Below are 13,363 nucleotides of genomic sequence, written 5' to 3' on the forward strand. Positions count from 1 at the left end.
TATATACAGTCGTGGAATTAGCACATTATCATGCCTAATTTTGTTGTGATGCCCCGCTGGATGCATTAAACAATGTAACAAGGTTTTCCAAAATAAATCAACTCAAGTTATGGCAAAAAAATACCAACATGGCACTGCCATATTTTTATTATTGAAATCCCAAAGTGAATTATTTTTTTTAACACGCCTCAAAACAGCAGCTTGGAATTTGGGACATGCTCTCCCTGAGATAATCCTGATACCCACTACAACTATGGGAAATACTATACTTTGACTTTCACTAAGTGCATTATTTTAGTTGTTTTTTTTAAAACATGCCTCAAAACAACAGCTACAAAAACAATGAAGACACAGCTTCAGTCCAGAGTATACAAGAGTAATAAAGTAAACAATAACATAGTCCTCCTTTAGTGCAAGACTGCCTGGCATACTGTATAACAGGGCTCACATCCATCTTCCGCTTGTATTCATCGTGTTTCTCCTTATGATTCTTGAAGAGGTGGGAGGTCTTGGTTCCTCCTCGCATAACCAACTTTTTGCAGTCATTGAAAAATTGCCAGTTTTTTAGCCGTCAGAGACACTTTAAAATAATCCCAAACCATAGACATGGTGTAGTTAGTCGGTAACCGAGCGAGCTCGCTTGTTAGCCACGGCTACAGCACCGGCAACAACACGCTCTTGTTGTTGTTATGCTACGCTCGCGGCGGTTTGATGAGGTCATCAAGCGTCGCCAGTAAACCTCTAATGCAACTGCTCCTTACGTCCGTGTTTTACCGGATATGTACCGCTCCGTACAGCGGCGTTTTAAAAAGTCATTCATTTTACTTTTTGAAACCGATGCCGATAATTCCGATATTACATTTTAAGCATTCATCGGCCGATATTATCGGACATCTCTACTTTTTGTGTTAGTTTATTTGCGTCAAGAGTGGAAAAGGTTGTGTGGATTGGGTCATATGTAAGAATGCTGTGATGTTTACCCTTTAAATTACAAACCCCGTTTCCATATGAGTTGGGAAATTGTGTTAGATGTAAATATAAACGGAATACAATGATTTGCAAATCCTTTTCAACCCATATTCAGTTGAATATGCTACAAAGACAACATATTTGATGTTCAAACTCATAAACTTTATTTTTTTTTGCAAATAATAATTAACTGAGAATTTCATGGCTGCAACACGTGCCAAAGTAGTTGGGAAAGGGCATGTTCACCACTGTGTTACATGGCCTTTCCTTTTAACAACACTCAGTAAACGTTTGGGAACTGAGAAGACACATTTTTTAAGCTTCTCAGGTGGAATTCTTTCCCATTCTTGCTTGATGTACAGCTTAAGTTGTTCAACAGTCCGGGGGTCTCCGTTGTGCTATTTTAGGCTTCATAATGCGCCACACATTTTCAATGGGAGACAGGTCTGGACTACAGGCAGGCCAGTCTAGTACCCGCACTCTTTTACTATGAAGCCACGTCGATGTAACACGTGGCTTGGCATTGTCTTGCTGAAATAAGCAGGGGCGTCCATGGTAACGTTGCTTGGATGGCAACATATGTTGCTCCAAAACCTGTATGTACCTTTCAGCATTAATGGCGCCTTCACAGGTGTGTAAGTTACCCATGTCTTGGGCACTAATACACCCCCATACCATCACACATGCTGGCTTTTCAACTTTGCGCCTATAACAATCCGGATGGTTCTTTTCCTCTTTGGTCCGGAGGACACGACGTCCACAGTTTCCCAAAAAAAATTTAAATGTGGATTCGTCAGACCACAGAACATTTTTCCACTTTGTATCAGTCCATCTTAGATGAGCTCAGGCCCAGCGAAGCCGACGGCGTTTCTGGGTGTTGTTGATAAACGGTTTTCGCCTTGCATTAGGAGAGTTTTAACTTGCGCGTACAGATGTAGCGACCAACTGTAGTTACTGACAGTGGGTTTCTGAAGTGTTCCATGTGGTGATATCCTTTACACACTGATGTCGCTTGTTGATTTCAGTACAGCCTGAGGGATCGAAGGCTTAGCTGCTTACGTGCAGTGATTTCTCCAGATTCTCTGAACCCTTTGATGATATTACGGAGCGTAGATGGTGAAATCCCTAAATTCCTTGCAATAGCTGGTTGGGAAAGGTTTTTCTTAAACCGTTCAACAATTTGCTCACGCATTTGTGGACAAAGTGGTGACCCTCGACCCCGTCCTTGTTTGTGAATGACCGAGCATTTCATGGAGTCTGCTTTTATACCCAATCATGGCACCCACCTGTCCCTAATTAGCCTGCACACCTGTGGGATGTTCCAAATACCGTATTTTCCGCACCATAAGGCGCCCTGGGTTAAAAGCCGCGCCTTCAATGAACGGCATATTTAAAAACTTTGTCCACCCATAAGCCGCCCCGTGTTGTAAGCCGCATCTAACTGCGCTAAAGGAATGTCAAAAAACAGTCATGGAATCGTATATCAACATGGACGGAGCTGCTGAAAAAAGCCACCCGGCCTCTTCGCGTAAACTTAAACTTACCTTAACCACTCGCTCATCTTTTCTTCATCCATCCATCCTTTCGAGTTAGCTTTTATGATGACGCCGGCTGGAAAGGTCTCTTTTGGCAAGGTCTTCCTTTTGAATATCACCATGGGTGGAAGTTTCTGGCCATTAGCATGGCAAGCTAGAACCACAGTGAAGGATGACTTCTCATTCCCTGTGGTGCGAATATTCACCGTACGTGCTCCCGTTGTATCCACAGTGCAGTTCACAGGAATATCAGTTGCTGTGAAATAGTAATCCGTGTGCGGATGGAGAGATTGCGTCTTTTCATGAACCGGATCCCTGTCACTTGGTAGGAGCCATTTTGTGGTCTTTACAGATGTAAACACACAAAGGAAATGAAACGTACGGTATATCCGCGCGCTTTTTCTTCTTCTACGCGGGCGGGTGGTTGCTTACAGTAGAAGAAGAAGCGCTTCCTGTTCTATGGGGGCGGGTGCTTACCTTGGCGGTTGCTTGCGTAGAAGAAGAAGCGCTTCCTGTTCTACCGGGAAAAAAGATGGCGGCTGTTTACTGAAGTTGCGAGACCGAAACTTTATGAAAATGAATCTTAATATTTATCCATATATAAAGCGCACCGGGTTATAAGGCGCACTGTCAGCTTTTGAGAAAATTTGTGGTTTTTAGGTGCGCCTTATAGTGCGGAAAATACGGTAAGTGTTTGATGAGCATTCCTCAACTTTATCAGTATTTATCGCCACCTTTCCCCAACTTCTTTGTCACGTGTTGCTGGCATCGAATTCTAAAGTTAATGATTGATTCATTGTATTCCGTTTATATTTACATCTAACACAATTTCCCAACTCGTATGGAAACGGGGTTTTGTGCAGTTCATGATCATTAAACCTGAATTACTCATAGTGTGCAATTATACTGTCAGATGTTTTTATATTATGCAAATAAATGCGTGGAAGAACTTACTTGCAATATTGGCCTGTCAGGTTCTGGGGGCAGAGGCACGAGTAGTCCTGGAAGCCTTTAAGACACGTAGCACCCTCGCTACAATTGCTGTTCTGGCATAAATCCACTTCCACTTCACACGTCGCCCCCGCGTACCCACGCTCGCACTCGCACTTGTACCCTCCGGGAATGTTGCTGCACTTTCCAAAAACACAGGGGTTGGAGACGCAGGTGTCGCTGGCTTCCTGACACAGTGGCCCGGTCCACGCGGAAGGACATTCGCAGCGATGCAGGTCGAACAGGTCCTCACACGCCCCCTGGTGGTCACACGGGTTCGGCGCGCACACGCCGGCCCCCCGGCAGCCGTAACGCGGGGCGGCGTCGACGTTCAACTGCGCGAACCGTTCCTCCTGAGGCCTCCGCAGCTTCAACTCTGCGTCTGAGTGGAAAGGAAGGAGAAGGCCTCCGATTTCGACGGGGCCTAAACACCCGGAGAAACTCACCGGGGAGTCCGGGCCGTGCACCCCCAGGAAGATATCCGCCTCCCGGAGAAAACTCAAGTCCCCAGCACTTAATATTTCCTCCCGACTTCCATCCACAGCCATGATCCACTCGGAGCTTTGATGGTCCTTGCTGAGCTTCACAGAGTGCCACTCTCCATCACTGACCGCGCCCGCGCCCCGCATCGCCCACGCAGGCGCGCCTTGGTCCTGGTGCTCCACGACCACGCGCGACTCGTGCAGAGAGAGCGTGAGGAAGGCGGGGCCTCTTTGTGCGTGCAGTATGGTGCCTCTGGACCGTCTCGTGCGGAAGCCGAGGGAGACGCCGGCGAGACCGACGGTGCGGTTGACCCTCCCACTGATCCGGTAATGCAATATTCCACTTTCTGCCCGGATTGTTACATTGGACAAACCTGTAGAAGAAGACGGAGAAACGTCAAATCTTCCAAAAGAAGTTGGCACGTTGTGTAAATGGTAAATAAAAACAGGATACAATGATATGCACTAGAGATGCGCGGATAGGCAATTATTTCATCCGCAACCGCATCAGAAAGTCGTCAACCATCCGCCATCCACCCGTTCTAACATTCACTGATGGTGGAAACTTTACACTAGACTTCAGGCAACGTGGATCTTGTGCCTCTCCTGTCTTCCTCCAGACTCTGGGACCTCGATTTCCAAAGGAAATGCAAAATTTGCATGGTTGGGTGATGGTTTGGGGTGCCATGTCATCTGCTGGTGTCGGTCCACTCTGTTTCCTGAGATCCAGGGTCAACGCAGCCGTCTACCAGCAAGTTTTAGAGCACTTCATGCTTCCTGCTGCTGACCTGCTCTATGGAGATGGAGATTTCAAGTTCCAACAGGACTTGGCGCCTGCACACAGCGCAAAATCTACCCGTGCCTGGTTTACGGACCATGGTATTTCTGTTCTAAATTGGCCCGCCAACTCCCCTGACCTTAGCCCCATAGAAAATCTGTGGGGTATTGTGAAAAGGAAGATGCAGAATGCCAGACCCAAAAACGCAGAAGAGTTGAAGGCCACTATCAGAGCAACCTGGGCTCTCATAACACCTGAGCAGTGCCAGAAACTCATCGACTCCATGCCACGCCGCATTAACGCAGTAATTGAGGCAAAAGGAGCTCCAACCAAGTATTGAGTATTGTACATGCTCATATTTTTCATTTTCATACTTTTCAGTTGGCCAACATTTCTAAAAATCCCTTTTTTGTATTAGCCTTAAGTAATATTCTAATTTTGTGACACACGGAATTTTGGATTTTCATTTGTTGCCACTTCAAATCATCAAAATTAAATGAAATAAACATTTGAATGCATCAGTCTGTGTGCAATGAATAAATATAATGTACAAGTTACACCTTTTGAATGCAATTACTGAAATAAATCACGTTTTTCAAAATATTCTAATTTACTGGCTTTTACCTGTATCTAATATAGACGATGCAAGGCATTAGTGAGGTTATAAAGCTTTTGCCTGTTAAAGAAAGGAGACTGATCCAATGCAGCACAGACATTCGCGTGCCACGCTGTCACGACCCAGACGCACACCAGTGCGCACCTCCAAGCGCGTCTCGCTGCCGGCGACGGCCGGGTATGGGCCCGACGCTCCAGCGCCATCCATTTTCAGGGCTAGTTGATTCGGCAGGTGGGTTGTTACACACTCCTTAGCGGGTTCCAACTTCCATGGCCACCGTCCTAGCTGCTGTCTATATCAACCAGGGTGAGCCCCACCCCTTTCGTGAGCGCACTGCGCGCGGAGTGACCCCTGTTACGCGCCCCCCGGCAACGGGGGTGGCGGGCAGGTAAGCTGCGCGGGCGGAGCGCGCGGAGTGACCCCTGTTACGAGCCCCCGGCCACGGGGGTGGCGGCAGGGCCGGCCCGTGGCATAGGCCGTATAGGCAAATGCTAAGGGCGCCGTCCATCAGGGGGCGCCATGCCAGTGCCACAAATGTTGGAGAAAAAAAAAAAGAAAAAAAAAGTTGTTACTATTATTTCTAAATACAAAAAAATAATCTCACGTTAATTAAAATGCAAAGTAAAGCCTATTTAATAGAAATATTATTTGTTACAACATTATGCCCCCCCCTCCTCCCCCCGCACGGTGCGCCCCCTCCCTTCCCGTATCATGACTCTTTTTGGACGTCACCACATCAAAAAATCAACACAAAATGTCAAAACGGCCAAAACTGTCAGGTGCCCAGGGAAGAAAAAAGAGAAAAGAAGAGGAGGAGAAACGAGAAAAGACAGAGGTAGCAGGTAGGTAACGTTAGCCTACATGAAATGATTTGTCTGTTACAGAATGTGATAGTAACCTGGCTTTTTAGCATTAAGCTAATGTTACATGATTCGGCAATTGCTAATCAATAAATAGCTAGTTCTGTTTTAACGTCGGGTTAATATTGTGGAGGGGGCTAAATTGTTATGGAAAATAATAATGTAACGTTAGGTAATTACAGTACTCCCACCTTACATTCCTCAGGGACATTTGTATTAGATCTTTTAAGCAGGTGTTTTTTGTTTACATTATTGCCTTCTGGTTAGCTAATGTTTGCCCTGCAGGTAATAGTCACTTTTCCACCCCTTTATATATTAGGTATAGTTGTAAGTAAAAACAAAGGGTCAAAGACAAAGCTATTCGGGTTCTTGTGAGTATATACACTTCACTGCCGATGTGGGGGGGCGCCACCTAAAATCTTGCCTAGGGCGCCAGATTGGTTAGGGCCGGGCCTGGGTGGCGGGCAGGTAAGCTGCTTACCTGCTGCGCGTGACGCCGGCCGCCGCGAAGGCGGACAAGGCGGGGTGTCGGTGCAGTGGGCGCGGTGGTGACCCTGGAAGTGCGTCGGGCCCTTCTCGCGGATCGCCTCAGCTACGGCTCCCGGTGGGGCCCTCTCGGGGGAAGGGACCTCGGCGAGGCGTCCCTTCTCCGCTCCGTAAAAGTGTCCATCTCTTTTTTTTCTTTCTTTCTTCTGTTGTGGCATATTCAGCAGGTGCCTGCTCGTTTTTCGTATGTGGGTAACAACATTTAACTATGTATATATATTTCCCAATTGGTTTAACTGCCACCCGCCTGAATCTATTTAAAATCTAATTTTTTTTTTATTTCAACCGCCCGACCCGACCCGCGGATAAAATCAAATTTTTTTTAATTTCATCCGCCCGATCCGCGGATAATCCGCGGACTCCGCGGTTGTGCCCGCAAACCGCGCATCTCTAATATGCACATCCTTTTAATACAAACCCCGTTTCCATATAAGTTGGGAAATTGTGTTGGATGTAAATATAAACGGAATACAATGATTTGCAAATCCATTTCAACCATACTTGCCAACCCTCCCGGATTTCCCGGGAGACTCCCGAAATTCAGCGCCTCACCCGAAAACCTCCCGGGACAAATATTCTCCCGAAAATCTCCCGATTTTCAGCCGGAGCTGGAAGCCACGCCCCCTCCAGCTCCATGCGGACCTGATTGAGGACAGCCTTTTTTCAAGACGGGAGGACAACAGGGTGACAAGAACTAAATCATCCAGACTAGGGATAAATGGTATTATGTTTATCTTACCTAAAAATAAATATATTTATTAATTAAAAGAATAAATAAATGTTTACTATATTTTGCTAAATACATCAAAATTAATTGTATTTTTATTTGTAATTTTTTCTGACTCCTTATTACATCCAGCCATAGAATTATACATTAAAATAAACATATTTGAAATAATTAATTTTAAATTATCATAATAATTCATTTAAAATGACCACATTGAATTAATATAATTGCTTGTTTATCAACAACTTTAGCATTTTATTCATTACATTTTGAAGCTCTCAGAAGCCAAGTTATGTTATATTCCTTAATATTTATTTATGCAAGTTTGAAGTATCAATTATCTAAACACAGTTTTGTTTGCATATTTTCAGGATATATATATATATATATATATATATATATATATATATATATATGTATGTATGAGATACTTGACTTGGTGAATTCTAGCTGTCAATATACTCCTCCCCTCTTAACCACGCCCCATTCTTTTCGGTTTGTCGTTCTGACGACATCTCCACATTTATGCTTCTGTACACTCTTCATCCTCTAAGATCCTGCTTCATGTCCCATGCCAAAGTAAGTTTTTGTTCCATGTTTATAGTCTTTTTGTTTTTTCATAGTTTATTCTCCGCCATTGTGCGCGCCTTTTGTTTGTACTTTTCTTGCTATAGTCTTTTGGTTTCATACAGTCATGACTTGGTCTTGGGTGTTTGCTTTTCCGGAATGCAATGGAAAGTTGGCTCGGGCGAGACGGGAATGTAAGTACATTTTTATTTAACACTATAGCTACAAAACAAGGAAGTAAACAAAAGGCGATGAAAAAACAAAAAGACTAAAAGTAAAGAGAAGTATCCTACACTTCTCTTTACTAAAATGAATATGTGACGCAGATATGGGCGTCTACATCAACAATATGATTAGTCTGAGTGACAGGAAAGGACAGATATAAAAATTAAATAAATGTAAACCAGTTGTTTTTTTTTTTTTAATCGATTAAGAATCGTTACAAATAAGAATTGTGATTCATTTCAAAAAAATATATATTTATTTTGACACCACTACTAAGTAGCCCAGGGGTCCCCAAACTACGGCCCGCGGGCCGGATTTGGCCCCCCAGCATCCAAAATCCGGCCCACAGGAAGTCCCAAGTAATTTTATTTTATTTTATTATTTTTTTAATTTATTTTATTTTTATTTTTTTTAAATCTTTCCTTTCTAATCCATTTTCTACCGCTTGTTACTCTTGGTGTCTTCTAGCCGCTCAGGCAAATCATATTGTCTAAAAATGCATTTTCCCATCGATAACGTGACAATGTTAAATGTTGATGAACATCAATGTTAATTGATGTTAAATGACAAAACGGATTATAAAGACAATATATATATATATATACACATATATAAAGCCTGGCCCCGGCCACATTTTTTTAACTCAATGCGGCCCCCGAGTCAAAAAGTTCGGGGACCCCTGAAGTAGCCCCTCCCTTTTTCTCCTGCTGAACATGTGACGTCTCAGGGAGGACTCATCATCACAAACCATGTGGCCGTAGACTTAACCTGACCGGGGATTAGCACGTCTTAAAAGAATCCTATGCAGGATCCCTACCTCAACTCTGTTCCCTCCTCTCATCAGCCACTCTGTAGTTAATCAGCGCCTAAAGCACAGGTGTCAAACTCAAGGCCCCGGGGGCCAGATCTGGCCCGCAAACACCTGGAAAAGATATGTGTCAATAAAGTCCCTAATATTTCCTTACTAAATGTTATGGATTTTTTTCATTTGGACTTAAAAAATATACTGTATGTACTGCTTGAAATTGCATGCCTTTTAAACTTTAATGGAGTCCAATATTGCAACAACTATTACAGTATATTATCATACTTTCCAAACATGTTTTGTCGAAATAAAAATAAATTCAACTTAAATAAAAAATAAACTTAAATATATGCTTGACCTATGATTTTACAGCAAATTACTAGAGCTGTCCGATAATGGCTTTTTTGCCGATATTCCGATATTGTCCAACTCTTGATTACCGATTCCGATATCACGATATCAACCGATACCAATATCTACAGTCGTGGAATTAACACATTATTATGCCTAATTTTGTTGTGATGCCCCGCTGGATGCATTAAACAATGTAACAAGGTTTTCCAAAATAAATCAACTCAAGTTATGGAGAAAAAAAATGCCAACATGGCACTGCCATATTTATTATTGAAGTCACAAAGTGCATTTTTTTTTTTAACATGCCTCAAAACAGCAGCTTTGAATTTGAGACATGCTCTCCCTGAGAGAGCATGAGGAGGTTGAGGTGGGCGGGGTTGAGGGAGGGAGTAGCGGGGGGTGTATATTGTAGCGTCCTGGAAGAGTTAGTGCTGCAAGGGTTTCTGGGTATTTGTTCTGTTGTGTTTATGTTGTGTTACGGTGCGGATGTTCTCCCGAAATGTGTTTGTCATTCTTGTTTGGTGTGGTCCGGATCCTGTTTTGTGTTTTCTGTTATTTTTGGACTCCTTTAGTTCCTGTTTGAGCACCTCTGAGTTTGTTTAGTTACCATGGCTACTTGTGATTTTCGCCTGCCTCTGGTGTTCGGGACGCTCACCTGTTTGTAATCACGGCCACTCTACCAACCGAGCTATACCGGTTGACACAAACAGGTTTGAATGGCTAATAAAGGTTCCAATCCTCACCTGTGACATGTTTGTTTGTAATGAATGTGTGTGTATAAAAGGTCAGTGAGTTTCTGGGCTTCTGGCAGACCATTGCATCTTTCATCCAGTGCTGCACAGGATTCTGAGTCATGGGGAAGGTAAAAGAATGGTCAAAGGATCTGCGAGAAAAGGTATAAAATAGGAAAGGGGTATAAAAAGATATCCAGGGAATTAGGAATGCCAATCAGCAGTGTTCAAACGCTGATTAAGAAGAGGAAAATGAGGGATTCAGGTAGAACAGCAAAGATTTCAGCCACAACTGCCAGGAAAATTGTTCGAGATGCAAAGAAAAATCCACAAATAACTTCAGCTGGAATACAGGACTCTCGGAAAAATTGTGGTGTGGCTGTTTTAAGATGCACAATATGGAGGCACTTGAAGAAAATGGGCTGCATGGTTGAGTCGCCAGAAGAAAGCCATTTCTGCGCAAATGTCACAAAGTATCCCGCTTACATTACGCCAAACAGCACAGAGACAAGCCTCAAAACTTCTGGAACAAAGTAATTTGGAGTGATGAGACCAAAATTGAACTTTTTGGCCACTCGACCATGCAGCCCATTTTTCTTCAACTAGCTAACTAAGTAGCAGAATTGTTTTAGTCATACGTGAATGAGCTCAGCTCCTGTTCTCCTCCATGTGTAAAGTGAGAAACACGGCTGATAATCCAGAAGGAAGTAACCCCAAAAATAGCAAATGGTAAAAAAGAGTGCACATTTAACTTTATAAATAACAAGGACCTTCATGATGCATTTCAGGCTAACTAAGTAGCAGAATTGTTTTAGTCATACGTGAATGAGCTCAGCTCCTGTTCTCCTCCATGTGTAAAGTGAGAAACACAGCTGATAATCCAGAAGGAAGTAACCCCAAAGATAGCAAATGGTAAAAAAAGAGTGCACATTTAACTTTATAAATAACAAGGACCTTCATGATGCATTTCAGGCTAACTAGCTAACTGAGTAGCAGCATTGTTTTAGTCATACGTGAATGAGCTCAGCTCCTGTTCTCCATGTGTAAAGTGAGAAACACGGCTGATAATCCAGAAAGAAGTAACCCCAAAGATAGCAAATGGTAAAAAAGAGTGCGCATTTAACTTTATAAATAACGAGGACCTTCATGATGCATTTCAGGCTAACTAGCTAACTAAGTAGCAGCATTGTTTTAGAGCGGGAATGTAACTTTTTGTCAAACACAGACCTGGTGTAAAGTGGAGCTAATACATTTTACTACAAGCAGTGATGAATACTTACTTTCTTGAAAAAGTTTCTTATGTCCATTTTGCATCCGTTCACGTCCTTGTTCTGCAGTGCTACGTGCTAATGTGCTTCGTACACCTGCAGGACTGCAAGCAAGGTCGCAGAGAAAATGCGGACTGGATTTTGAGTGACGTGGGCATTCTCTATATGAACAAGTCCAAGGACCGCAAGAAAGGTCGCAAAGAAAATGCGGACTGGATTTTGAGTGACTTGGGCATTTTCTATATGAACAAGTCCAAGGACCGCAAGCAAGGTCGCAAATAAAATGCGGACTGGATTTTGAGTGACGTGGGCATTTTCTATATGAACAAGTCCAAGGACCGCAAGCAAGGTCGCAAAGAAAATGCGGACTGGATTTTGAATGACGTGGGCATTTTCTATATGAACAAGTCCAAGGACCGCGAGCAAGGTCGCAGAGAAAATGCGGACTGGATTTTGAGTGACGTGGGCATTCTCTATATGAACAAGTCCAAGGACGGCAAGCAAGGTCGCAAAGAAAATGCGGACTGGATTTTGAGTGACGTGGGCATCCCCTATATGAACAAGTCCAAGGACCGCAAGCAAGGTCGCAAAGAAAATGCGGACTGGATTTTGAGTGATGTGGGTATTCTCTATGTGAACAAGTCCAAGGACCGCAAGCAAGGTCGCAAAGAAAATGCGGACTGGATTTTGAGTGATGTGGGCATTTTCTATATGAACAAGTGGAATGGATTGGATACGTACGCACTAAAGGGGCTCTCTACCTTATGCTATGAAGTAATAATAGCCATCCTTCCTACAAAGTCAGTATCTTAAGACAGGAGTTGTGACCAGAAGAGTTTTTGGATACTCACACTCAAAGCCCCGCGAGCGCTGCTGGCACACAGCAGTGTCAGGACAAGGAGACAGCTCGCACCATTTCACCGCCTCGCAGCGCTGCCCCTCAGTGTTGGGGGGGCAGTTACAGATGAAGTCATCCCACACGGCGTAGCACACGCCTCCATTGAGACAGGGCTTCACCTGAAGCACGGAGAAAGGACGGATGCAAATCAGAAACAGCTTGTGAGAACGGCAGGTATCCAAAATAGCACGTTGGAATTAGCAGAGATGAATTTTGGGATGCATTTTACACTTCATGTCCAGTTTGATCCGTGCGTTTCCCACCTAGGCCTTGAGTGATGCCCGACTTCAATGGTTACCTCTCAAAATACCATCATTTATGTCAATACTATACAGAAACACGTTCACACACTACTACGCACACATCAACAGTGTACAAAACGGGTTATTTTCTGCCGCATTTAAAAATCAATAAACCCGTATCAGCGATTAAAACAGATCTTATGTGGTATTGTCAAAATTAAAATTGTACGGAGCCCCTAAAGGGACATGGGGGAATTTTTTTTTTTTAATATTCTTTTTTATTTATTTTTTTATTTCAATTTTTTTTTAGACATGTATCTCGTGCGCACGAGAAACTTTTTATAAAGTTCTAAAAAAAAAATTATAAAAATGTATACATTTTTTTTTTGTTTGTTTGTTTTAGACATGTATCTCGTGCGCACGGGAAACTTTTTATAAAGTTATAAAAACAATTTTAAAAAATGAATAGGGAAAGTTTCTCTTGCACACGAGATACATGTCTAAAAAATAAAAACATTTTTAAAAAAGTATAATTTTTATTTTTATGTTTTTAGACATGTATCTCGTGCGCACGAGAATTTTTTTATAAAGTTCTAAAAAAAATGATAAAAATGTATAATTTTTTTTGTTTTTTTAGACATGTATCTCGTGCGCACGAGAAATTTTTTATAAAGTTATAAAAAATTTAAAAAAATTACTAGGGAAAGTTTCTCTTGCGCACGAGATACATGTCTAAAAAATAAAAACAATTATAAAAAAGTACAATTTTT

General features: G+C 42.8%; 1 protein-coding gene across 1 annotated transcript in view; it reads right to left on the reverse strand.

Annotated features, from left to right (window-relative positions):
* LOC133575809 (protein crumbs homolog 1-like) overlaps nucleotides 1–13,363 on the reverse strand; it is a 51,491-nt gene that overhangs the window by 20,459 nt on the left and 17,669 nt on the right. Inside the window, exons 4-5 of the mRNA XM_061928663.2 lie at nucleotides 12,305–12,470; nucleotides 3,459–4,350 (exon numbers count right to left, since the gene is read on the reverse strand). Coding sequence (XP_061784647.1) covers nucleotides 3,459–4,350; nucleotides 12,305–12,470 — 1,058 coding nt within the window. The remainder of the gene's footprint in view (nucleotides 1–3,458; nucleotides 4,351–12,304; nucleotides 12,471–13,363) is intronic.

Source organism: Nerophis lumbriciformis, linkage group LG33 (genome assembly GCF_033978685.3).
Source record: "Nerophis lumbriciformis linkage group LG33, RoL_Nlum_v2.1, whole genome shotgun sequence".
NCBI classification, from domain to species: domain Eukaryota; kingdom Metazoa; phylum Chordata; class Actinopteri; order Syngnathiformes; family Syngnathidae; genus Nerophis; species Nerophis lumbriciformis.